This window comes from Triticum aestivum, chromosome 3D (assembly GCF_018294505.1).
Source record: "Triticum aestivum cultivar Chinese Spring chromosome 3D, IWGSC CS RefSeq v2.1, whole genome shotgun sequence".
Classification (NCBI taxonomy): Eukaryota; Viridiplantae; Streptophyta; class Magnoliopsida; order Poales; family Poaceae; genus Triticum; species Triticum aestivum.
Genome location: NC_057802.1, coordinates 383,838,606 through 383,866,562, shown reverse-complemented (window position 1 = coordinate 383,866,562; position 27,957 = coordinate 383,838,606). Strand labels below are relative to the sequence as shown.

The following is a 27,957-nucleotide window of genomic DNA, read 5'->3' as shown; positions in this document are numbered from 1 at the left end:
CAAGGGTTGCCCGAGAGGGAGGTGCCCAAGAAACAGAAGCGGCCGGCGTGGGTCTCTCGGTGCAGCATCGGCGCGAACGATCCCCACCGTTTCATGTAGTACGTAACTACGTCCATGCTGCATGAGTGGCATGGTCCCGAATCCCGACCGATCCGTTTTGGAGGCGGTCGCGAGTGAATGATTGTGCATTGCCGTGTACTGCCAGGTTGCCTGATCAACGGCGGCTTTGTTGTTGTTCTACTCGATCGGCGCATGTCGGTACTGCTACGTACGTACATATGTGGACTTGAGTTGGTCCTTTGGCCTGCGCATTTGTTGGCTTGCGCGCGCGCGCTCGGCGGTGGCGCTACCAGTCTGCTTGGTGATCTGGTGGTGCCGAGACCCACGCGTCAGTTGGGCTCGCTCTCCCACCTATCCCTCTCCCTCTCCCTCCCCGCCCGCTAGACTAGTAGAAGTAGCAGTAGGAGTAATCCGCTCGCCGCCGCTGCGGTTATCCGTTCGAGGTTGATGCGCTGCAAAGTTTCCTCTTCCGGGCTGGCTGGCTGGCTGGCTGGACTGGAGTGACTCACGTAAACTTCGCCGCTCCGCTCCGGCCACCGGCCTTTCCATCTTTTGCCGCTGCTCCCTTACCTGCCCCGCAACCGCAGGTTGATTTCCTCCTTTAATCCCGTGCCTTTCCTCTCAAAGCAAAGAGTGGACTTGGAGTTTTTCCTCCGGCCCCGTTCATTTCTCCTGGATTTCGCGTACAAATCGCCCTTCCCTTTTCCATTCTAATTAATACTCCACGAGCCGTGATGTCGCGTACGGAGTCGACAAGCTGTATATAAGCCCTCGCCGTGTTTCTTCCTTCCTTCCTTCCTCTAGGTTTCTCCTTCCATAGCTTCCTGTCCCCAAAAGCTCCTTTTCTCCCAACTCAACTCAAGTCGGAGGAGCCTCTGCGCCAGTGCGCCGCGCCCTCGGGCATACTGGGCTAAGTACTGCCCTCTCCTTCTGAGATTCTTCATCTTACTCACGTTTGGTTCCGTTAACGACTTGATGCTCTAGCTTCTTCCTTGCGCTCGTTCATGTCTGCAGAGATGGGGCGTGCCATGCGGTGGCTCAAGAGGCTGCTCACAGGCAGGAAGGAGGCGCACGGTGGCGGCAAGGAGATCCATGCCGCGACCGACTGGCATGACGCGGCGGCGGTGAAGGAGTCCACCAAGAGATGGAGCTTCGTGAAGCAGAGGAAGAGCGGGGTTGACGCCGGGAAGCGGCCCTCAGAGCCTCTCGCCCCCGCGCGGGAGGTGAAGCCATGCCGCTGTGCCGGCGGCGAGCTGGTGGGAGCACGCGAGGAGAAGGCGGCCGTCGTGATTCAGAAAGCCTTCAGAGGCTACCTGGTATGTTCTTGATCATCATCCCGTTGATTCATATCTGATATCTCCATCGTACGTCATCCCTGTATAAGTTGGTTGAGATACTGCTGACCGCGTGCGTGTCTGAGTTTCGGCTATGTTCATCATTTCTTGTTATCCGGCGTGCCGAAATGGATTGAACAGTCCCAGTGTGCGCCCGAACTCTGACGTTAACGATGCAGATCCTCCCATCAATTATTTTAGTGGATAGGTTCACACTGTTCGCACACTGTTTATTCCAGACCCGTCAGCTCGTTTTGTATTATCTGTTTGGATTAGTGGGCTAAACGTCGCTGTATGTGATGTCACTGCTCGTCATGTTCCTTTCCATGATGGACAGTTGGTAGTTGTTAACTCTTCCTCTGTCCCTGCGCAAAACCTGCACGTTGATCTTGATCGGCTGCGCAGTTCTTTACTCTGCTTCGGGCCTTCAGCAGCGACTTCTCTGTATAATAAGCTCTGTGTTGGTTCGGTGTCAGTGTAGTGGTTACTGATTACGCAGTGTGACATGAGCCTCTTTGGCCAAGCTGAGTTCTTTAGTCCTTGGCCCAAAGCAAGTTGTTTTGGTTTGAGTTTTGAATCTTCTCTGACAATAATGCATGGCTTCAGGCTAGGAAGGCGCTTCGCGCTCTCAGATCACTCGTCAAGCTGCAAGCTCTGGTCCGAGGCTATCTCGTGAGGAAGCAGGCGGCCACGACGCTGCACCGGCTGCAGGCGCTCATGCGGCTGCAGGCCGATTCCCGCGCTTTCAAGAGTGCCTCCTACCGGAAATCCATGGAACAGGTCAGCCCCGAATTTGAACTCTTCGTTCGTGTTGATCAACGATCACGACGCGTCGACGTGATTTCAAGAGTTTGATATGTTCGCTGCTGTGCATTTTCCGCAATGCAGGAGAGAATTGTCGCGCAAGATGCCCGGATGAGGACGCCGCCGGCCAAGCCGGGGCACCGGCGGAGGCTGTCCGACAGCACGGACTCCAACTACGAGCGCAGCCCGCGGATCGTGGAGATGGACACGTGCCACCTCCGCTCCCGGTCCAGCCGGATCGCGAGCGGCCGGTACGCCGCCGATCGCTCGTCGGGCCGGCTCGCCCCGGACCTGGCCCCGCCGTTCTCGCCGCGGTCCGTCAAGCAGCCCCCGCGGCTGTCCACCCGGCGTGAGCCCGTAAGGCTCGCCAAGACGGCGCAGAACACGCCCCGCTTCAGCGGGGCCGACCCGCCGTACACGTACGACTCGCCTGCCAAGAGCGTGGACGGGCTGGCGGCGCGGCCGCTCTGGCACCGGGACCTCCTCGCGAGCCCCCGGTACATGGCGGGCACGGCCTCGTCGGCGGCGAGGCTGCGGTGCCAGAGTGTGCCCAGGCAGCCGGCGGAGGCGCCGAGGGCGAGCCTGACCCAGCGGGATGTCCCTGCTGGGGCGAGGAAGTCGACGTGCACGCGGACGCAGCATGGCGGCCTCTGCTTCCACTCCTCGGATGCCACCCACACGCGCCGCTCCGACCTCAGCGACGACGCGGCAAGAGATTATTACTTGGACAGGATGTGGTGATCGTCTCATCTATCAGATGGAGACGGACGGACGGTGGTGTATGATACCAGTAGCTGCAAATCGCTGGATAGTCTCCGAATTCTGTACATGCTTTATGCTTAGAGGCTTTTTTTTGCGGGTTTTCTTTCTTGACATCTAGTAGTTGCTAAAGTGTTAAGATCAAAACGTTGATGATCGATAGGGGGTTTGTTCAACGGAAATTTGTAGAGATCAAAATGTAGCCGGTTGCTTGGTAAATTATAGTCGTACTAAGTGATCCACGACCGTGTGATTGCACCAAGGACCACTATGTATTAAGAATATTTTGTCTCTCAAGTGTCAAATATGAAATAAAACTCGTTATCTTGACCCAGATAGGTCCGCAGCGTGGCCCGGCAGAGTGCTGGACAGCCGCGGCTGGCTCTCTGCGTGCTTTTCTCCATGGGTGGGGGGCTAACCATGGCAGTGAATCCAAGAGGGAACGGGTTAGAATTTTCGACGAAATTGCCGCGCTAGATATCCAGGCAGATTGCCGCCCTTTCTCCGAAGGGGAATGGGCTCACCGCTATGCTTTGGAAAATCAAGTCCTCTCTATCCTGCGCGCTGAGGAAGAGTATTGGCGACGTAGAGGCGGCGTTAAATGGGTGACTAAAAGAGATACAAATACCAGCTACTTTCACGCCTATACCAACGGCCGGAAACGGAAGTGCTCCATTTTGTATCTCCAATCCGATTCCGGACTCTTACTGACCCAGGAGGAAATAGTCAAACACATTTACGAATTTCTCTTGGGCCTTTTGGGGACGGCCGAAGAAAAGGCTCTTAGCCTTCGGGAGGATTTGTGGGATCCCTCGGAGCGAGTGTCAGAGGAGGAAAACGAAGGGCTCGTTTTATCCTTTATGCCAGAGGAGATCGACAACGCCCTGGATGATATGAAAACGGACATGGCACCAGGCCCGGACAGGTGGCCGGTGGAGTTTTTCAAGAAATTCTGGCCATGCCTTAAACACCTATTCTACGCGATTGTTAATGGTTTTGCGTTGGGTACGGTAGATTTATCTCGCCTTAACTACGGTGCTATTAGTTTGATCCCTAAGGTTAAAGGCGCGGATAGCATCAAGTTGTTTAGACCGATCACCCTCGTCAACGTACCGTTCAAAATCTGTGCGGAAGCATATGCCTCGCGCTTGGCCCCGATCGCTCAACGTGTGATTAGCAAAAGCCAGACCGGTTTTCTTAAACACCGCAACATTCTCGAAGGGCCAATGGCGTTACTCTAAATTATCCATGAGCTAAAACACACCAAAGGGAAGGGCGTCCTACTCAAGTTGGATTTCGATAAAGCCTATGACCGAGTGAACTGAGAGTTTGTTCGGGAGGTCCTCCTTAAAAAGGGTTTTGAGGCGGGCTTTGTCCACCGTATCATGCACTTAGTCAGCACTGGTCATACAACGGTCACCATCAATGGCACAATGGGCAAGTTTTTCCGTAATAAGAGGGGCCTCCTACAAGGAGATCCTAGCTCCCCGCTTATTTTTAACTTCGTTGCGGATGCCTTGGCGGCCATGCTCAACAAGGCAAGGGCGGCAGGGCATATCAAAGACCTGGTACCTCACCACATCCCAAGAGGTTACCCATCTTCAATACACGGACGATACGATGTTGCTCTTCGAGCCAGACGACCATAGTATTGCCATGATTAAGCTTCTGCTCCCTGCCTCCGAAATCTTGTCGAGGCTGAAGATTAACTTCCTAAAGAGCGAAGTGATCACTATAGGGACGGACGATCACGATAGTGTGCGGGTGGCTAACCTTCTAAACTACAAGCTTGGGGGCCCGATCAAATACCTTGGCCTCCCGATCTCACATAAGAAACTTTCCATTGTTGAATGGGAGCCTTTATATGGCAAAGTGGCCAATAGGATGAGTCCTTGGCGAGGCAGGTTCATGTCCTCGGCGGCTAGATTGATCCTCACCAACTCGAGCCTATCCTCTCTTCCCCTTTTTACAATGGGAATGTTTCTCCTCACGGATGGTGTCCATGCTAAGCTTGACACCCCTCTCTCGCGGTTCTTTTGGAAAGGAACCAGCAATAAACGCAAATACCACTTGGTGAAATGGGCAGTGGTATGTAGACCAAAGATATTCGGAGGCTTGGGGATTACTAACTCCAAGCTAATGAATGTGGCCCTCCTCGCCAAGTGGTGGTGGCGCCTTGCCCAAAACGAGTCGGGACTCTGGGCGGATATCCTCTGGGCAAACTATTTCCCAGACGGGAACTTGTTCAAGGCCAAATCATCCGGCTCCTCGTTTTGGAATGAGATCCAAGCGATGAGGTCGGCTTTCTCAGTAGGGGCTCATTTCAACGTGAATAACGACATGGCCACGAGGTTTTGGCTCAATTGTTGGTGGGGCCAGGCGCCGTTGTGGCAATCCCACCCGGCGTTATATCAACTTGCTACTGGCACCACTATAATGGTGGGCGATGCATTGAGGACCCACCCTCCGGCGATTTCCTTCATGCGCCCACTCGTCCCAGCCGAGGCAGCTAGCTGGGCTGCGTTGGTGGCCTCCTTCGAGGGGAGGCACCTCAGCCAGGGGGCTCATGCGGTCACATGGAGCCTAGCTGCTTCCTAAAAGTTTACGGTCAAATCTCTTTACAACAAGCTAACCGAGGGAAACTCGCTAGACATGGCTAGGGGGCTATGGAAGGCTGGCCTCCCCCTCAAAATCAAAATTTTTATGTGGCAAATGGTTTGCAACCGTTTGCCGACATCGGATAATGTGGCCAAGCGCAACGGGCCAGCGGACGGAACTTGTGCTGTTTGCGGTTTAGGGGGAAACGCAAATCATGTCTTCTTTGGTTGCTACCTAGTCAGATTTGCGTGGAGTGCTGTTCGGGAAGCTTTCCATCATAACTGGAACCCGCAATCCAGCATAGATCTGCTTGCCCTGCTATCGGCCCAAGGGGTTCTAATGCTAGGATTGTTTGGCGTTGCGTAGGGGCGCTACTTTGGTCTTTATGGACGACTAGGAACAAAATTACTATAGAAAAGAAGTTTCTTGCTCACCCTGCTGACATCATCTTCAAATGCCGCATCTTCTTACAGACTTGGGCACCGTTGGGGAAGACGTGTGATGCTGCGCGCATGGATGGAATCATGGAGCAGATCAAGCTTACGATGGTGAAGGCGCGACAGTATGAGGCGCCCTCATGAGCCTTTTGGTTGTGTTGCTTCGTTTTCTGCTGGTTGTTTAGTGTTGAGGTTCAACTTGCCTTTATGTTTCGTGACCGCGAGGGTCTGTACCTTTACTGATTCCGGACGGTATGGTTTTGTGTATTTTGATGGTGTGGTTTGTATGCATTAAACCGTATGTGGATGCTATCTAGTGGCTTTATTAATTTAAAGCCGGGCGATTCTAGCGTCTGCGTTCCAAAAAAAATAAAACTCGTTTTACCTCAAGAAAATAGAACAAGGTAAATAAAATGAAGTTCAGAACTACACGGTGGTTTAGCAGTGCCCACATTGATGTTTTTGTCCTGCCCCAAACCGCCAAACGTGTAGTTACGCGCCATGTTTTCTTCAAAAGGACAGCAGGATTGGTTTGACGCTGGAGTTATTTGCTCCAGTGCTAACGATGCTGAAGTGATCTGACGGGAAGCACCGAACCAGCTGATCGACACATGATCCGACAGTGGCAGCGACTCAATAAGAAGCGTACGCGATGATGATCGTTGAGACGTCAGTTTCCTAGTTATTGTACTACCAAAAGTTCGCAAGACTTCAGGACTAGCAGCGCGACTGGTTAATGGCAAGAAGCAACAAACAGTGGCTCATGTCTCCAAGTAAACACCGATCGGTGCAAATGTGCAGAATATACTACTCCGTTTTTTTAGTCCCACATACAAAATTTCTCTCGAGGCAAACTTAGTACAGTTTAACCAACTTTATAGCAAAAATATCAACATTCATGCTAACAAATGAGCATCATTAGGGTCCAAGCAAATATGTCATGTGATGGCGACTCCAAGGATGACGTGCGTTCCACGGTTCCGGTGCGACACGCGACTCCGGTGCGATTTCGTCCCCAATCTCGGGGCATCCCTGCTTGAATTCAGGCTGGACTTCCTTCTCCGGCAAGGACGTCGGCTAGCCCTCCTCAACGCCGACGATCTGACGGTGGATGCGCGAGGGTGGTGCGGCGACGAGGGATTGTAGCAGGTCAGATTGTGTAGTTCCCGTGTCACTTGGCACGGGTTGCGTCGACAGCGGGTCGGGCTGGACACGTCTCGAGTCCCGAGGTGAGTAATGGCAATCGTGGGGAGGGGAGGGAGTTTTTTAGCCTGCGCTGTGCTCCGACTCCTCGCATCCCCCCTGCCTCCCACACGCATCGACTCCCGGTGCCGCGACTCGCCGAGAGCTAGGGTTCCTTGACGACCCGCGAGCAGCAGATGGCGGCGCTCGCCGGCGACGACGAGATGATGATGGGAAGGTTGAGGGAGATCGACAGGTGGTTTCCGAAGGCGAATGCGCTCAACGACGCGGCAGAGATGGTCCGGGGGCGTCTGAACGAGTAGGAGACCATGCGGTGCTTCCCCAACTACGACAGGAAGCCGGCGATGGGGGTTCTGCTTTGGGCGATGCTCGAGGTGGAATCCCCGATCCAGGAGCAGAGGCACAAGTGGAGGGTCTTCAGATCCCTCCGCTACCGCCAGATCCAGCCACCGGTGCCGCCGATGGAGGTGGTGATGGGGCTCCCTGCTCCGGGGTCACAGATGGCGCCGATCGTGATAGAGGAAGATGACAAGGAGACGGTGGTGCCAAGGAAGAGACGGAAGCGGGTGACCACGACGTTGCCTCGGCGTTCGCCATGCTTCCCAAGGTGCTCGCCGCACCTCCGAGTCCTCCCCTGCCTGCAGTAGGGGTCTCGCCGGTCGGCAACCGCTTTTGGCTGCTGGCCGGGGAGTGCTCCTATGAAGGGGGGGAGGGGGCGGCATCACCAACTTCTTCAGGTATGTTAGTTGAGAAATACTTGACCTCTGCTGCGTCGACTGATGTGGATGAGGGTGATTGTGAGAGATAGAAGTTGTTAGTCATGGGTAGAAAAAAAGAGAAACGTTTAAGGAAGATTTCCAAGCTTCAAAATGATGAAGCCAGGAGGGGGAAATTAGAAGAAAAAGGAACTATAGATAAAGGGAATATTGATCTTCTAGACAATGGCAGTAACAATATAAAAAGTGTGGAGGCTATAATTTTTCAAGAGCATATGAGGCATGGTAATTTCCAACCCATTGCCATATGGTATGAGGATAATGGAATTGATTTTGGGGAAATAGTTGTAAATACAACTCCAATTGAACCCAATTTGGGGACAAATGGAGAGCACAGGGGGAGTGAGGGAAGAAAGGAAAGCAGTGGATCGCCAATTATATTTGGGGGCCCAGTTGGGGGTGAGATACACCTGGACATAGATGTTGACCTGGGCTAGTGGGCCAAGGAAAGCCCAGGAAGTAGTCAGGCCCACTCCTATGAGGGGAGTAGGGTGGCTATAAAAAGGCAGGGGCAGAGGAGGCTGGTAGGTAGTGACCTAAGTTTAGGGTTTACTCCTCCTTCACCGCCAACTGAGGAAGAAACAATGGCTGGAAACTTGGGGAGGGGGTTTTGTCGTGGAATCGTCACGTCAGATGTCCTAGTGCAAGGACTTAGTCGTGGAGCCATCGCAACTAGGAAGCTTAAAGGGGTTAAACGGGATGAAGAACACGAGGGTTATACTGGTTCGGCCCCTTACGGTGAAGGTAAAAGCCTACGTCCAGTTGAGGTTGTATTGCTTAGGGTTTCGACGACCAGGAGCTAAACCGCCCTGCCTGGTTATCGATATGATCTTTCTCGTCCCTGAACCGCCGCCGGGTCGTCCCTTTATATAGAGAGGTTGACGCCCAGCGGCTCTCAGAGTCTCGGCCGGCTCATAACAATGTCCGGCTCGGACTCCTAACTATTCTTGCCTTACACTACAAGTCTTGCTATAACGGCGGTTTATCACTACGGGCCTTAAGCCATCTCCGGGTCTTAAGCCCATTATTGGCCCGCCGTCTTCAAGCTTGGTACTGGGCTTCGTGTGATGACCATTATGACGTAACCCGGCCCCTCCTGGGCGGGTGACTCTAATGGTTATATCCTCAACATTAGGCCCCAGATTGATTTGAACCGGTTCATGTCAATCTTCAATCCCTTTGAGAGAAAATCTTCCGGCTTACATTTGTGTAAAGGTTGTAACCCGCCGTGACGTCATCTTCTGGATTCCTGATAACCCGCCATGACGTCATCTTCCACTAAGTTCATTTTTTTATTCTGTCATATCCCAACGAATCTTATCTTTAATGGCCATCCCGAAAATCGAGGCGCTTCTGTGGCGAGATAATCACGCCGTGGCCTCCTCGTTTCTCGCGCCCACTTATGAGCCTCACCTTATAAATAGCCCGGCCCATGAGCCTCCAGTTACTTGTCGCCTCCATCGTCTTCCTCCTCTCGCTACTGTGCTGCCGCTCGAGCTCCACCGCCGCCGCCGCGGATCTCCTCGTCGTCACCAACTCAGGCCGCTGCATCAACCTGACGTGACCAGAAAAACGCGACGAACCTCCGCAGTAACTCCGCATCTGTAAGCTTTCTCCTCCCCGTTCCTCAGATCCACATTAGCGATCTTCGAGTTCGTCGGTGTTCGTCGCCGTTCGTCACGAACTCTTGATAGATTCCACTATTACCACCCTTTCTTGATCTTTAGACTGTACAGAACTGTTGCGGTAGCTGTTTCGCACCCGTTCCCAATGTACATAGATCCCTTTTCATTGCATAGAGGCTCCGTTCGAACCTATGAACTTCTTCTGTGTCTGTTCTAGGTCTAGAAATTTTCCCTTTCCAGTCGATCGTTTGATCCAGAATAATTACTGTGATCTGTGAAACTTGTTTGCGCCACACTTAGTCAAAAATTGCATCTGTTTAGCTATGGCGGCTCATATCTCCGGCTTTAAAGAGGCCACACGCTGTAAAATTTCCGGCTCATTTATAATAAAGCTTTAGACAACTTGAATTACTCATGATGCCCTCAGTGGCTTAGATAACCCGACGCAATTAGCCATATGTCATTAGGCCCCTTCATAAGCCGCCATCTTGAACATTGAACTGTAAACTTCCTCCGGCTTATAATTGAACCGGACATTTCCTTTTGTCATAGGCTTTCATCTTTCACAATGCCACCCAAAGCTCCCAAGGCACCCATCACGTGCAACTGGATGAGATCCAATGTTACTGACGAAACCTTAGCGGATTTCGTGAAGACGGGTTACCTGCCCAAGAAGGATGTCATGTCTTATCGTGCCCCTGACCCGTCGGAGGAAAGACCTCAACCTAGAGATGGCGAAGTGGTGATATTTGCTGATCACATGAGCCGGGGATTCGCACCTCCCGGCTCAAAATTCTTTAGGGATGTTCTAAACTTCTTCGATCTGCGGCCGCAAGACATAGGACCCAATTCCGTGTCAAATATCTGCAACTTTCAAGTATTCTGCGAAGTATATCTTGGAGAAGAGCCCAGCCTACTGCTCTTTAGGGAGCTGTTTTATCCGAACCGCCAGAACGAGTGCGCCAGCAGGCCGAGCCTGGAACTTGGTGGAATCTCTATTCAACGACGGAGAGATTGCCTCTTTCCTTATGCTGAGCCGCCAAGCCATCCAAAGGACTGGAACCAGACATGGTTCTACTGCCAGGATACTTCCCCGGCTGACGAGAGCCCTCTGCCCGGCTTTCGTGCCCTGCGTCTGGAGCCAAGTCACCCCCTGCCGGATAAGCTATCTCAAGCCGAGCGTCAACCTCTGATCCCCACCATCAACAAGATTAAGGCTCTCCTGGGAAATGGCCTCAACGGCATTGATCTGGTCCGGGTTTGGATCTCTTGGCGGGTGATCCCCTTGAGCCGCCGCCCCGGCTTAATGTGTGATTACACGGGCCGGAAAGATGACCCTCTGCGGCACAGCCGCAACGATCTACCTAAAGACGTCGTTGACGACATGACCAAGTCCCTCTTGAATGAGAGCTTGACCGACTGCGGGAGGACCGGCTTAAGCCCCTTCTACAAGACTAATCCGGCTCCAGCGGTAAGCCACTGACCTGAACACCTTACTTTCCCTTTGGATAGTTTTCATCTGAACCTTAAGAAGTCTTTATGATATTTTTCAGGCTAATGATAAGTTCTGGAAGGTCAAGTATGACCATGAGGCGGCTAAAAAAGCCAGAAAGGCTAAGAAAGCCGCCAGGAGAGCCGCTCCCCGCAAAAAGGGAAGCAAGCCTACTGCCTCAGAGCTGCTTCAGTTGGATGACAGCTCCGAGTCAGAGGTAACCCTTGATTCTTTAGGCTCTTCTTTGTTTCTGCTTTTCGTCTGTCTCTTAACCACCTTATTGACTTGATTATCCGCAGGATGATACCGGAGCGAGTAACCCGGTAACTGAAGAGGTAACTATACTTTCCTCCAACTCAGACCCCTTGCCAAGGCTGAAAGTCCGAAGAGTAACCCGGAAAGTAAGATTTTCGCATCCTTTAGCTTATCAAGATCCTCAATTTCTTTTGAAGCAACAGATTCATGAGAGCCGGAGGCAAACCCGGGCCAGCAAGGATGCAGACCTCTCCTCCGGCTTACCCGAGGCATCAAGAAAGCGCCGGACTGAGGTTATCTCCAACTTATACCCTTTTCATCCTTTAGCGGGTGTCACTCGTCAACCGCTCAATTCGTCTGATTCAAATTATCAGGAAACTTCACCTTCCTCTAGTGATTCTATGCAATCTAACCTGCCGGCTTTCAAGACCGCCCCCGGGTAATAATGACCATCTTATGATGTGCTTATCTTACTCATGCTTTTGTACTAACCTTTTTTCCTTTCAGTGCGCAAGCAAAGCTCAGCAAGAGGGCGAAGAAGAATAAACCGATCGAAGAGCCGGTCCTGACTGAACCGGAGGCTTCAGCTCAAGAGCCGCCATCTGCCTCTGCTCCTGAAGCCACCGCTCCAACCGACGAGCCAGTCATAGAGACTTCTGCTAAGCCGGAGATCCCCAGCTCAGCTCAACCGGCCGATGACCCGGATGTGGTGATTACCCGGACGGAATATGTTGAGCCGGGAAGACCCACTGTGCTGGCCAGATGCTCTGCCAAGGAAGAACTGCTAGAGCGCCGCCGGGCTAGACTGGAGATTACTGATTATGCTAACTTAAGCATTGGAGACATTGTCTCTGGTTACATTGGTCAAGTGCACAACAGCCGGGACCTGGAAATTGATATGGTGAAGCAGATCCAACAAAAATCTGAGGTACAACCCTCTTGCTTACTCCATAGTCAGTCTTACTATGCTAGCTCCCAAGTCTATTACTTATGATAGAATATGTTGTAGACTTAACTTCCGGCTTACTTTCATGAACCGGCAATTTGTAAATAGAATCTTTCAACATGCATTAGCCCCCAAGTGCCAAGTGTCTTTGCTTGGAAAGTGCTTGGGACATTAATGTTGCATAATAATCACTCATACTATAACCCGGAATTTGTACAGGCTGCTTGCAAAAAATTTGAAGCTGAAATCTCTGAGCTGAAGAACCGCCTGAAGACTCAGGAGACTGAGACCCGGAAGGCCAACGCTAAATTTGAGTTCAGTGTTGCTGCACAAGAGAAGCTGGAGAAGAAGTTTGAAACCGAAAGGAAGACTTGGGCCGAGGAGAAAACTGCTTTGGTCAGCCGGGCCGAACAGGCGGAGGCTGCTCTGACGGAGAGAACCGCCGAACTCTCCGGCTTAAAACGCCATGTGTCACAGATGGTCGCCGCAATCTTCGGTAAGTCATTCTGCAGACTTTCAACAAGTTTACATTCTTTATGTCTCATAAGTCTCATTATTGCTAGCGGCTTACCTGACTTTGCTAAACAGGCCGTGTACACCTTGGTGGAGCAACTCTACACTGGGTCACAGCGTGCCTTGGCCGTTGTGGCCCTGTCCAATGAGGTTCCGACTCACCTGGCGGACGTACTTCGGCGGCTTGCCGTTCTTCCTCAGCGCTTTCAAGAGCTACGACGGGCCTCTGCAAGATCCGGAGCCATAGCTGCTCTGAGCCGGGCCAAGGCTTTCCTCCCGGAGCTAGACCCGGCGGAGATCGCGCTTGGATACCCCAGTCTGAAGGAAGACGGTACTCCCTTTGATCAAAAAGATTTTGCTGCCTGTGTGAAGAGTGTGCGCCCAGTGGCTACCTTGATTGGGAATGACACCGACCTTACCAAGTATCAGCCAAGCTATGACTCGGAGAATCAGAGGATCCCCACTCCACGCTACGAAGCAATCAACTTGATCCCTCCGACTCGTAAGCATACCTTCGCCCCAGAAGTTGACCCGGCCGGGTTAATTGATGAGGAGGCTCAATTTGAAGCTTTGAGCGGCATTGACTGGAAATCGTCAACCTTCCAGGTCATGGGAACAGCCGGAGGAGCGGAGAGGGATGAGCCGGAAGCTTCGACCCAGCAAGCATCTTGACTCTTAGGCGGCCCATGGTTACGCCTTTAAAACAATGCCTCACCTTTTGGACTCGGGGAGTCTTGCAATAGAGTAGGACAAACTTTTAACTTTGTCGTGCCATCGTGCACGTGTTGAATGCTTAACTCCATTGAAGTTGCTTCCTTATATTCCTCTGGGTCATAACTTTATTTCCTTAAGCTCGAATAGCTGTCTTTAGCCATCCTGCATAGAAAACAAGTCACAAGTCTCTAGGCGGCTTACCGCACTGAAAATCATAGACCTTACATATATAACCCGGAATATAAACAAAGGTCACCAAAGACTGGCCCTTAATTATATCTTTGATGTAACCATAACAGCGTACTTACAAGCCTTCAAGTATACTTCCGGTTTATGTAACCCGAATAATGAGGTGAAGATCTCAACTCTGGTTTACCAGCATCAAGAATACTTACTATGTGTTATCAACGTTGTGAATCAAAATTAATTCGGCGAAGTAAAAGCCGCCCTTGCACACTGTTGATGTGACCAAAGAACTTGTTGTAAGTTAGAAGATCAAAACTTAGGGGCTTCCGGTTCGAATACGACCAGAGAACCGTCCCAAAGGGGTTAAGCTAAGATTCGAATGCGATCATATAGCCCCCAGTGGCTTTGGCGATGCCGATCAAGAGGGTACCGACAGCTATGTTCTCTTTGGTTCGAATACGACCCATGTTTGAACAGGAAGCCCCCAAATGACCTTAAGAGTTGTTTAACGACGCTGATTCGAATACGATCCACGTCGGTTCCCAAAGGGGGTTGAGCTATGATTCAAATATGATCAAAGAAAACTCCCCAATGAGCTCGGCAATTTGCCAATCAAGTGGGTATCGACAGCTATGTTCTCTTTGGTTCGAATACGACCTATGTTTGAACAGGAAGCCCCCAAGTGATTATATTGTTTACGGCTAGATTCGAATACGATCATAAGCCGGATCCACCTCCAAGTGACCATGTGATGTTGTAATGGAAATAACACGTTTACCTTTGGAGGAGAAAAGGACAGAGGTCCTGCTTTATTATTTATCATAATATATACATGGCTATAGAAATATGTACATTATGAGAGCCGGTGGCTCAAGTGTAATAAGGCCGAAGCTGAGCTATGTTCCACGGCCGACGGGTCTCTTCCTCCGACTTGCGTGAATCTTTGTGCTCCCGAACGTCGATAAGGTAGTATGACCCGTTGTGCAAGTTCTTGCTGACCACAAAGGGCCCTTCCCAAGGCGGGGATAACTTGTGTGCATCTGTTTGATCTTGGATGAGCCGGAGCACCAGATCACCTTCCTGGAAGACCCGGGACTTAACCCGGCGGCTGTGATAACGGCGCAGGTCTTGTTGGTAAATCGCCGAGCGAGCTGCTGCCACATCACGCTGTTCGTCCAACAAGTCAAGAGCATCTTGGCGCGCCCGCTCATTATCCGCCTCCACATAAGCCGCCACTCGAGGTGAGTCATGACGGATGTCGCTAGGGAGGACTGCTTCCGCTCCATAAACCATGAAGAACGGCGTGTAACCCGTAGACCTGTTAGGAGTAGTATTGATGCTCCATAACACGGAGGGTAACTCCTCCACCCAACAACCCGGCGTCCGTTGCAAAGGGACCAAAAGCCGGGGCTTGATGCCCTTCAAGATCTCCTGACTAGCTCTCTCAGCTTGACCATTGGATTGAGGGTGAGCCACTGATGAAACATCAAGTCGAATATGCTCTCGTTGACAAAACTCCTCCATGGCGCCTTTAGACAGATTGGTCCCATTGTCAGTTATAATGCTGTGTGGAAAGCCAAAGCGAAATATCACCCTTTTCATGAACTGAACCGCCGTGGCTGCGTCACACTTGCTAACGGGCTCTGCCTCAACCCACTTTGTGAACTTGTCAACTGCCACCAAGAGGTGGGTCTTCTTATCCTTGGATCTTTTAAAAGGCCCAACCATATCAAGCCCCCAGACCGCAAATGGCCAAGTAATTGGAATCATCCTCAGCTCCTGAGCCGGCACGTGAGCCCGTCGCGAGAACCTCTGACAACCGTCACATTTACTGACCAAGTCCTCCGCATCAGCATGAGCCGTCAGCCAGTAAAAACCATGACGAAAAGCCTTGGCCACAAGGGATTTTGAGCCGGCATGATGGCCACAATCCCCTTCGTGAATCTCACGTAAGATTTCTTGACCCTCCTCAGGGGAAACACAACGCTGGAACGTTCCAGTAACACTGCGGCGATGCAGCTCACCATTGATAATGACCATTGACTTAGACCGCCGGGTTATTTGTCTGGCCAAAGTTTCATCCTCAGGCAAATCTCCCCGGGTCATGTAAGCCAAATATGGTACTGTCCAGTCTGGGGTGATGTGGAGAGCCGCCACCAACTGTGCCTTCAGGTCAGGGACAGCCAAGTCTTCCTCTGTAGGTAACTTGACAGAAGGATTATGTAAGATGTCCAAGAAAGTATTAGGCGGCACCGGCTTTCACTGAGAACCCAGCCGGCTTAAAGCATCAGCCGCCTCGTTCTTCCTGTGATCGATGTGCTCTACTTGGTAACCCTGAAAGTGTCCAGCAATGGCATCAACTTCACGGCGATAAGCCGCCATGAGAGGGTCCTTGGAATCCCACTTGCCTGATACTTGTTGAGCCACTAAGTCTGAGTCGCCGAAGCACCTTACCCGGCTCAAGCTCATCTCCTTAGCCATCCAAAGACCATGGAGCAAGGCCTCGTACTCAGCCGCATTGTTAGTACAAGGAAACATCAACCGTAGCACATAATGAAACTTGTCACCTTTAGGGGAAGCCAATACAACTCCAGCCCCCGAGCCCTCCAATTGCCTAGACCCATCAAAGTGAATAGTCCAATATGTATTATCCGGCTTTTCTTCAGGCACCTGTAGCTCTGTCCAATCGTTGATGAAATCCACCAAAGCTTGAGATTTAACAGCAGTGCGTGGTACGTATTTCAGACCATGAGGCCCAAGCTCTATAGCCCACTTAGCCACTCTTCATGTGGCTTCTCCATTTTGGATGATATCTCCAAGGGGAGCAGAACTAACCACAGTGATGGGGTGACCCTGGAAATAATGCTTAAGCTTCCGGCTTGCCATGAACACACCATAAACAAGCTTATGCCAATGTGGATACCGCTGTTTGGACTCGATGAGCACTTCACTGACGTAGTAAACCGGCCGCTGAACCGGATACTCCTTACCCTCTTCCTTGCGCTCCACCACCACAGCCACACTGACGGCTCGTGTGTTAGCAGCTACATACAGTAATAAGGGCTCCTTATCAACCGGAGTAGCAAGGACTGGGGGCTCAGCCAGCTGTCTCTTCAAATCCTCAAAAGCAGCATTAGCAGCATCATTCCAGATAAAGTCATCAGTTTTCTTCATCAACTGGTACAGTGGCATGGCCTTTTCACCCAAACGGCTTATAAACCGGCTCAAAGCAGCGATGCGACCCGCCAGACGCTGGACGTCGTTTATACACGCCGGCTTAGCCAGAGAGGTGATTGCCTTGATTTTTTCCGGGTTAGCTTCAATGCCTCTGTTAGAAACCAGGAAACCCAAGAGCTTGCCTGCGGGAACACCAAAAACGCACTTGGCCGGGTTAAGCATCATCTTGTAAACCCGGAGATTATCGAAGGTTTCTCTAAGGTCATCTACCAGAGTCTCCTTCTCCCTGGACTTAACCACGATATCATCCACATAGGCATGAACATTGTGCCCAATCTGGTTATGAAGACAATTCTGCACACAACGCTGATAAGTCGCCTGTGCACTCTTGAGTCCAAAAGGCATAGACACATAACAGAAGGCTCCAAAGGGAGTGATGAACGCCGTCTTGTCCTGGTCCTTAACTGCCATTTTAATCTGATGGTATCCAGAATAAGCATCCAAGAAACTTAAGCGCTCACAACCCGCCGTAGCATCAATGATTTGATCAATATGGGGGAGAGCAAAAGGATCAGCCGGACATGCCTTGTTTAAGTCCGTGTAGTCCACACACATCCGCCAGGTGCCATTCTTCTTGAGCACGAGCACCGGGTTAGCTAACCATTCTGGATGAAAGACTTCGACAATAAACCCGGCCGCCAAGAGCCGGGCCACCTCCTCACCAATGGCTTTCCGCCTCTCCTCATTAAACCGCCGAAGGAATTGCCTGACCGGCTTAAATTTCGGATCAATATTGAGAGTGTGCTCAGCGAGTTCTCTAGGTACACCTGGCATGTCAGAAGGTTTCCATGCAAAAATGTCCCTATTTTCACGGATGAACTCGATGAGCGCGCTTTCCTATTTTGGATCCAGATTGGCACTGATGCTAAACTGCTGAGATGAGTCACCTGGAACGAAATCAACAAGTTTAGTCTCATCAGCTGACTTAAATTTCATTGCCGGCTCATGCTCCGTGGTCGGCTTTTTCAGAGATGTCATATCTGTTGGGTCAACATTGTCCTTGTAAAACTTCAACTCCTCTGTTGCGCAAACAGATTCTGCATAAGCCGCGTCGCCTTCCTCACATTCCAAGGCTATCTTGCGGCTGCCATGAACCGTAATGGTCCCATTGTGACCCGGCATCTTGAGCTGTAAATACACGTAACACGGCCGTGCCTTGAACTTGGCGTAAGCCGGCCGCCCAAATATAGCATGATATGGACTTCTTATCTTAACCACCTCAAAGGTTAATTTCTCCACCCTGTAGTTGTACTCATCTCCAAAAGCCACTTCCAGCTCAATCTTACCCACTGGATACGCCGACTTACCAGGCACCACGCCATGGAAAACAGTATTGGACTGGCTGAGATTCTTATCAATTAAACCCATACGACGGAAGGTCTCATAATAGAGGATGTTGATGCTGCTGCCTCCATCCATGAGCACCTTAGTGAACTTATATCCTCCCACCTGAGGAGCCACCACCAGGGCCAGGTGACCCGGATTATCAACCCGGGGAGGGTGATCCTCCCTACTCCACACAATAGGCTGCTCAGACCATCTTAAATAGCGTGGAACCGCCGGCTCAACAGCATTCACAGCCCTCTTATGAAGCTTCTGATCTCGCTTACACAGACTGGTGGTAAACACATGATACTGTCCACCATTGAGCTGCTTTGGATTGGTCTGGTAACCCCCTGCTGCTGTTGATGACCCTGGCCGGACTGCTGATTAAAGCCCCCTTGAACATTCTGAGGATTGGAATTTGAGCCGCCGCCCGGGCCATGAAAGCCGCCAGCGCCTGAGCCGCCGCCCGAGCCATTGTTGCCATTAAAGGCATTGGAATTCTTAAAGGCCTTCATGATTGCGCAATCTTTCCATAGATGAGTAGCTGGCTTCTCCCTAGAGCCATGCCTTGGACAAGGCTCATTCAACAACTGCTCAGCGTCGGGCCTGACCCGCCGGCTCGGGGAGGTGGCCTCCCCTTGCGTCGCTGGTTGTTACCCTGTGAGCTGGCGTTGGCCACAAACTCTATGCTGCCGTCGGCCTTACGCTTGCCACCTCCTTGGTTCGCCGGGTTATGCTGAGGACCCTTGCCATTGCCGTTCTTCTTTCCCTTCCCTGTCCTTTCATCATCTGACGCGGGGTCCTTGGTACTATCAGAGTCGGCGTACTTGACGAGAGCCGCCATCAGCGTACCCATATCATTGCAATCGCGCTTGAGCCGCCCGAGTTTCATCTTCAGGGGCAGGAAACGACAATTCTGCTCCAACATTAGGACTGCAGAGCCGGCATCCATCTTATCAGATGAATGTATTATCTCTTTGACCCGGCGAACCCAATGGGTTGTAGACTCACCCTCCTGCTGTTTACAGTTAGTCAAATCCACAATTGACATAGACTGCCTACAGGTATCTTTGAAGTTTTGGATGAACCGGGCTTTCAGCTCAGCCCAAGACCCGATAGAATTCGGTGGCAGCCCTTTCAACCAAGTGCGGGCAGTCCCATCTAACATCATGGTGAAGTACTTGGCCATTGCCGCTTCGCTGACCTCCAGCAACTCCATGGCCATCTCATAACTCTCGATCCAGGCTCCGGGTTGTAAATCAGCTGTGTAGTTAGGCACCTTCCTAGGCCCTTTGAAATCCTTGGGCAGACGTTCATTGCGGAGAGCCGGCACCAGACAAGGGACACCTCCGGTCCTCGTAGGTATACCCACGTCGACGGAAGCCGTCGGATAAGCCGGGGGTGGCTGGTAAGCCGTCAACTGAGGCACCTGCTCCGCCTCTTGCCGTGCTCTGTCTTGGTCTACCGCATGAAAAGCTCCATTATGAGCCGGGCCGTGGCCAGGAGGCAAGTCATGGCATCGGACATTACTTGAGCCAGTCGCTGAGGCCATGTGTCTGCTATAACTCGGGCTCTGGCCTGGACGAGGGGTTGAATGGATCCTGTCCCGGCTATAAGAATACGCCTCTTGCTGCGCTAGAGCCGTCTGAAGGAGTTCTCTGACCCGGCGGGTTTCAACCGCCGTTGGAGAGTCACCGTCAATTGGGAGAGCTGCCAGCCGTGCCGCCGCGGCGACCATGTTTTCCAACGGGTTGGCATAATGACCCGGGGGTATTGGCACGTACTGAGGCGGGGCAGGGTTCACCCGGGGAGGCCCCATCACTTGGGGTTGAATTGGCGTTCCAGTCCCGGGCGCTATGATCTCCGGCGGGTTACTAGGCCCTGCGCCAGGCGTGTTGAAGAGGTTTCGAGGATCTTAAACCGGAGGGAGTCGAGATTGGGCCTTTTGATGCCTCCTTCTCATGACCTCATTGGACGCGTTTTGATCCATCGTGAGCCGGAAAGATTGAGCCTGAATCAGCTGAGTCTGGGCATCGAGGGCCGCCCGCTCTGCAGCCATTCTGATCCCTTCCGCCGTCAGATCCTCCTTGGCTTTTACTAGGTCCAACTTTAACTGTGCCACCTCCGCGTCATGCTGAACTTGATCCGCCGGGGCGACCGTAGCGGTCAACAGGACCGTCATCTTGTCTGTAAGATCCATCAGCACCTGAGCCGGCGAGGGCACAGGGTTTCCTGACCCGGGGGCGGGGTTTGGAACAGGTTGTGCGCCGGCCATGAAGATTCCAACCCGGCTCGATGGCTCAAAGGGGTCCGGAATGCTGTCGCCATCGGAACAGCCCCTGAGCCTGCCATCCTGAAGTTGATATAAAGAATTTGACTCATCCGTAGCCGACTCGCCGTCAGAGTCGGCGGCCATCTCATCACCAGATCCAGATCCTCCAGAGAGTCCTCCATGGACACATCCCACGAAAGCATGCTTCAAGGCAGGTAGAGCCCGGGCGGGTCATGCACGCTGAGCCATCTCGATGAGATCGGTGCGGAGATCCGGCTCAGGGCCCGGCTCACCAATCTTGCCAATGAAGACGTGGATTCCACCAAAGGGGACCCGGTACCCGTACTCGATTGAGCCGGCGTCGGGGCCCCAGGTTGCATCGTCGATGTAGAGCTTGCCGCGACGACTCTTGGTCATCCGGCCCACAGCGTATCCCTTGAGCCCTTCGAAGCTGCCCTTCAAGAACTCAAATCCACCGTGCGCTGGCCCCACGGTGGGCGCCAACTGTCGTGGAATCGTCACGTCAGATGTCCTAGTGCAAGGACTTAGTCGTGGAGCCATCGCAACTAGGAAGCTTAAAGGGGTTAAACGGGACGAAGAACACGAGGGTTATACTGGTTCGGCCCCTTACGGTGAAGGTAAAAGCCTACGTCCAGTTGAGGTTGTATTGCTTAGGGTTTCGACGACCAGGAGCTAAACCGCCCTGCCTGGTTATCAATCTGATCTTTCTCGTCCCTGAACCGCCGCCGGGTTGTCCCTTTATATAGAGAGGTTGACGCCCAGCGGCTCTCAGAGTCCCGGCCGGCTCATAACAATGTCCGGCTCGGACTCCTAACTATTCTTGCCTTACACTACAAGTCTTGCTATAACGGCGGTTTATCACTACGGGCCTTAAGCCATCTCCGGGTCTTAAGCCCATTATTGGCCCGCCGTCTTCAAGCTTGGTACTGGGCTTCGTGTGATGACCATTATGACGTAACCCGGCCCCTCATGGGCGGGTGACTCTAATGGTTATATCCTCAACAGTTTTGGAGGAGGAAGATTTAGTAGAGGGAGAATAGGTGACTTTGATGCCAGGAAAACAGGACAGGTCATGGGAGGAGATAGAAGGAGATCCACCTTCTCTGAGGGCTTCTTCGATTTCCATGGTAAAGGAGGGGGCGTGCTGGATTTGGATATGGTGTGGGAAGAGGTAATGAAGCTACTGCTGCTCTCACAGGTGAGACATCTGGGGGAGGAAAATTTTGGCAAGATAAAGGTGGGAAGAAGGACAATGGAGGCAGGGGTGAGGAAGAAAGAAAAGATCCTGAGGAAATGATGAGTAAGTATGATAGCAAGGAGAAGGGAGAAGGAGTCACCATGGATTCAAACCAGCAACAGCAACTGCTGAGTGCTTTACTGTCTCAACTGGTGCAAGGAATGAATAGAGGTGGATTGACTTCAGGGGAGAGTGATCTAGGTAAAGCAATGATGGCCAGTGAGAAAGAAGTAGAAAAGGAAATGACTGCAGCTGGGAATAACGTGCAGAAAAGAGACAAGGGAAATGAAAGTGGCATAGGCAATGGTTCGAGGAATCAAGTGAACAGAGGCTCTTGGCAACAACATGTGGGAGAGGATAGAATCAGAGGTGACAGGTTTAACAAACAGGTATGTGAGAAATGCAGAGACCCTACACACTCAACTAGAGAATGTAAAGTGGGACACTACTTAATATGTGGAAGAGATAATCATGTCACTGGGGAATGCAACCTGTTGAAGCAAATGAAGCCTATGCCTAAGTATGTTGGTTATGCTGCCAAGGGCTTGGGGATTCTGCTGGTTTAGAGTTATAAGGATATACTGATTGAAGGAAATATGCCCTTGAGGCAATAATAAATTTGTTATTTTATATTTCCTTATTCATGATAAATGTTTATTATTCATGCTAGAATTCTATTGATCGGAAACCTAAATACATGTGTGAATACATAGACAAACTTTGAGTCCCTAGTGAGCCTCTAATTGACTAGCTCGTTGATCAAAGATGGTTAAGGTTTCCTAACCATGGACATGAGTTGTCATTTGATAACGGGATCACATCATTAGGAGAATGATATGCTGGACAAGACCCATCTGTTAGCTTAGCATAATGATCGTTCAGTTTTATTACTATTGCTTTCTTCATGTCATATACATATTCCTTCGACTATGAGATTATGCAACTCCCGGATACCGGAGGAATACCTTGTGTGCTATCAAACGTCACAACATAACTGGGTGATTATAAAGATGCTCTACAGGTATCTCCGAAGGTGTTTGTTGGGATGGAATATATAAGGATTAGGATTTGTCACTCCGAGTATCGGAGAGGTATCTCTGGGCCCTCTCGGTAATGCACATCATAAGAAGCCTTGCAAGCAAAGTGACTAATGAGTTAGTGCTACCTCTTGAGCTTGCGTTGGTTTTTCCCTTGAATAGGAAAGGATGATGCAGAAAAGTAGCGTAAGTATTTCCCTCAGTTTTGAGAACCAAGGTATCAATCCAGTAGGAGACAATGCAACAAGCCACCGAATACCTGCACAAACAAACACCAACTTGCAACCAACGCGACAAAGGGGTTGTCAATCCCTTCACTGTTATTCGCAAAGTGAGATCTGATAGAGATGGATAAACAGTAAAGTAATATTTTTGGTATTTTTGGTTTATGCAACGGAAAGTAAAGATTGCAAAGTAAAGGAAATAGGAAACTGAAATTATAGATCGGAAAATTATATGATGGCAAATAGACCCGGGGGCCATAGGTTTCACAAGAGGCTTCTCTCAAGATAGAATTTATTACGGTGGGTGAACAAATTACTGCCGAGCAATTGATAGAAAAGCGCAAAGTTATGACGATATCTAAGGCAATGATCATGAATATAGGCATCACGTCCGTGTCAAGTAGACCGAAACGATTCTGCATCTACTACTATTACTCCACACATCGACCGCTATCCAGCATGCATCTAGAGTATTAAGTTCATAACGAACAGAGTAACACATTAAGCAAGATGACATGATGTAGAGGAATTAACTCAAGCAATATAATGAAAATCCCATCTTTTTATCCTCGATGGCAACAATACAATACGTGCCTTGCTGCCCCTGCTGTCACTGGGAAAGGACACCGCAAGATTGCACCCAAAGCTAAGCACTTCTCCCATTGCAAGAAATCCCAATCTAGTTGGCCAAACCAAATCGATAGTTCGAAGAGACTTGCAAAGATATCAAATCATGCATATTGAATTCAGAGGAGATTCAAATAATATTCATAGATAAGCTGATCATAAATCCACAATTCATCGGATCTCAGCAAACACGCCGCAAAAGAGTATTACATCGAATAGATCTCCAAGAACATCGAGAAGAACTTTGTATTGAGAATCAAAGAAAGAGATGAAGCCATCTAGCTACTAGCTATGGACCCGTAGGTCTGAAGTAAACTACTCACGCTTCATCGAAGAGGCAATGGTGTTGATGTAGAAGCCCTCCGTGATCGAATCCCCCTCCGGCAGGATGCCGGAAAAGGCCCCAAGATGGGATCTCACGGGTACAGAAGGTTGCGGCGGTGGAAAAGTGGTTTCGTGGCTCCCCTGGATGTTTTTAGGGTATAAGAGTATATATAGGAGGAGGATCTAGGTCAGGGGGTCTACGAGGGGCCCACAAGGTCGGGGGGCGCGCCCTACCCCCTGGGCGCGCCCTCCAACCTTGTGGCCGCCCCGAGGCTCCTCTGACTTGCACTCCAAGTCTCCCGAGTGTCTTTTGGTCCAAGAAAAATCATCGCGAAAGTTTTATTCCTCTGGACTCCGTTTGGTATTCCTTTTCTGGAAAACTCTAAAACAAGGAAAAAACAGAAACTGGCACTGGGCTCTAGGTTAATAGGTTAGTCCCAAAAATCATATAAAATTGCATATTAATGCATATAAAACATCCAAAACAGATAATATAATAGCATGGAACAATAGAAAATTATAGATACGTTGGAGACGTATCAAGCATCCCCAAGCTTAATTCCTGCTCGTCCTCGACTAGGTAAATGATAAAAACAGAATTTTTGATGTGGAATGCTAGCTAACATATTTATCCATGTAATTCTCTTTATTGTGGCATGAATGTTCAGATCCATAAGATTCAAAACAAAAGTTTAATATTGATATAAAAGCAATAATACTTCAAGCATACTAAGAAAATAATTATGTCTTCTCAAAATAACATGGCCAAAGAAAGCTTATCCCTACAAAATCATATAGTCTGGCTATGCTCCATCTTCATCACACAAAAAATTTAAATCATGCACAACCCCGATGACAAGCCAAGCAATTGTTTCATACTTTTGACGTTCCCAAACTTTTTCAACTTTCACGCAATACATGACCATGAGCCATGGACATAGCACTATAGGTGGAATAGACGATGGTTGTGGAGAAGACAAAAAGAAGGAGATAGTCTCACATCAACTAGGCGTATCAACAGGCTATGGAGATTCCCATTAATAGATATCAACGTGAGTGGGTAGGGATTGCCATGCAACGGATGCACTAGAGATATAAGTTTATGAAAGCTCAAAAAAGAAACTAAGTGGGTGTGCATCCAACTCACTTGCTCACGAAGACCTAGGGCAATTTGAGGAAGCCCATCATTGGAATATACAAGCCAATTTCTATAATGAAAAATTCCCACTAGTATATGAAGGTGATATCATAGGAGACTCTCTGTCATGAAGATCATGGTGCTACTTTGAAGCACAAGTGTGGCAAAAAGGATAGTAACATTGTCCCTTCTCTCTTTTTCTTTCATTTTTTATTTGGGCCTTCTCTCATTTTTTGGCCTCTTTTTCTTTTCTTTTTTTTTCGTCCGGAGTCTCATCCCGGCTTGTGGGGGAATCATAGTCTCCATCATCCTTTCCTCACATGGGACAATGCTCTAATAATGAAGATTATCACACTTTTATTTACTTACAACTGAAGAATTACAACTCGATACTTAGAACAAAATATGACTCTATGTGAATGCCTCCGGCGGTGTACCAGGATGTGCAATGAATCAAGAGTGACATGTATAAAAATATGATGAACGGTGGCTTTGCCACAAATATGATGTTAACTACATGATCATGCAAAGCAATATGACAATGATGGAGCGTGTCATAATAGACGAAGCGGTGGAAAGTTGCATGACAATATATCTCGGAATGGCTATGGAAATGCCATAATAGGTAGTATGGTGGCTTTTCTGAGGAAGGATATGTGGTGGGTTTATGGTACCGGCGAAAGTTGCGCGGTACTAGAGAGGCTAGCAATGGCGGAAAGGTGAGAGTGCGTATAATCCATGGACTCAACATTAGTCATAAAGAACTCACATACTTATTGCAAAAATCTATTAGTCATCGAAACAAAGTACTACGGCGCATGCTCCTAGGGTGATAGATTGGTAGGAAAAGACCATCGCTCGTCCCCGACCGCCACTCATAAGGAAGACAATCAAAAAATAAATCATGCTCCGACTTCATCACATAACGGTTCACCATACGTGCATGCTACGGGACTCACAAACTTTAACACAAGTATTTCTCAAATTCACAACTACTCACTAGCATGACTCTAATATCACCATCCTCATGTCTCAAAACAATCATTAGGAATCAAACTTCTCATAGTATTCAATGCACTATATATGAAAGTTTTTATTATATCCCTCTTGGATGCCTCTCATATTAGGACTAATTTTATAACCAAAGCAAATTACCATGCTGTTTAGAAACTCTCAAAATAATATAAGTGAAGTATGAGAGTTCATCAATTTCTATAAGATAAAATCACCGCCGTGCTCTAAAAAGATATAAGTGAAGCACTAGAGAAAAGTTTGCCTAGCTCAAAAGATATAAGTGAAGCACATGGAGCATTCTAATAAATCACGATTCATGCGTGTCTCTCTCAAAAGGTGTGTACAGCAAGGATGATTGTGACAAAATAAAAAGCAAAGACTCAAATCATACAAGACGCTTCAAGCAAAACACATATCATGTGGTGAATAAAAATATAGCCTCAAGTAAAGTTACCGATAGACGAAGACGAAAGAGGGGATGCCTTCCCGGGGCATCCCCAAGCTTAGGATTTTTGACATCCTTGAATATTACCTTGGGGTGCCTTGGGCATCCCAATCTTAGACTCTTGCCACTCCTTATTCCATAGTCCATCAAATCCTTACCCAAAACTTGAAAACTTCACAAGACAAAACTCCAACAGGAAATCTCGTAAGCTCCGTTAGTATAAGAAAATAAATCACCACTTTAGGTACTGTTGCGAACTCATTATTTATTTATATTGGTGTAATATCTACTGTATTCTAACTTTTCCATGATTCATACCCCCCGATACTAGCCATATATGCATCAAAATAAGCAAACAACACACGAAAAACAGAATCTGTCAAAAACAGAACAGTCTGTAGCAATCTGGATATTTCGAATACTTATGTAACTCCAAAAATCATGAGAAAATAGGAAATCCTAGATAATTTGTTTATTAATCTTCTGCAAAAATAATAAACTAAAAATAACTCTCCAGCTAAAAATAAGAATTGTTTTCGTGAGCACAAAAGTTTCTATTTTTTAGCGAGATCAAATTAACTATCATCGTAGGCTATCCCATAGGTCTTACTTGGCACAAACACTAATCAAAACACAAAACCACATCTAACCAGAGGCTAGATGATTTATTCAAAGCAAAAAAGGATCTAAACATCAATAACAAAAATAAAATTGGGTTGCCTCCCAACAAGCGCTATTGTTTAATGCCCCTAGCTAGGCATTGATAATTTTAATGATGCTCACATGAAAGACAAGAATTGAAGTACAAAAGGAGCATCATATTGCATGTGACAAACACATCTAAGTCTAAAATACTTCCTATGCATAGGCATTTTATAAGCAAACAAATTATCAAGGAAAGCAAAAACTAGCATATGCAAGGAAGAAGAAAGAGACGATAGCAATCTCAACATGAAGAGAGGTAATTTAGTAACATGAAACTTTCTACTATAATATTTTCCTCTCTCATAATAATTACATGTAGGATCATAAGCAAATTCAACAATATAGCTATCACACAAAAATTTCTCTTCATGATCCACATGCATGCAAAGTTGACACCCTTCCAAAATAGTGGGATTAACATTAACTAAAGTCATGACCTCTCCAAACCCACTTTCAATATTATTGTAAACATTATTATCAATATCATATTCATCATGGGGCTTAAATAAATTTTCAAGATCATAAGAAGAATCACCCCAATCATGATCATTGCAACAAGTAGTGGACATAGCAAAACTAGCATCCCCAAGCCTAGGGTTTTGCATATTATTAGCACAATTGACATTAATAGAATTTATAATAACATCA

At 49.1% G+C, this 27,957-nt stretch overlaps 1 protein-coding gene across 2 annotated transcripts; it reads left to right on the top strand.

Moving 5' to 3' along the window:
• The first annotated feature begins 424 nt into the window (after positions 1-424).
• LOC123079056 (protein IQ-domain 26) lies at positions 425-3,249 on the top strand. Of its 2 annotated transcripts, XM_044501729.1 has the most exons (4): positions 430-974; positions 1,075-1,376; positions 2,001-2,174; positions 2,283-3,249. In XM_044501729.1, exons 2-4 carry the CDS (start codon positions 1,077-1,079, stop codon positions 2,937-2,939), a joined length of 1,131 nt encoding a protein of 376 aa, XP_044357664.1. In that variant the 5' UTR covers positions 430-974; positions 1,075-1,076; the 3' UTR covers positions 2,940-3,249. The 2 variants fall into 2 exon arrangements, with proteins under 2 accessions (XP_044357663.1, XP_044357664.1); XM_044501728.1 differs by having other exon boundaries at positions 425-1,376.
• Positions 3,250-27,957: the final 24,708 nt, after the last annotated feature.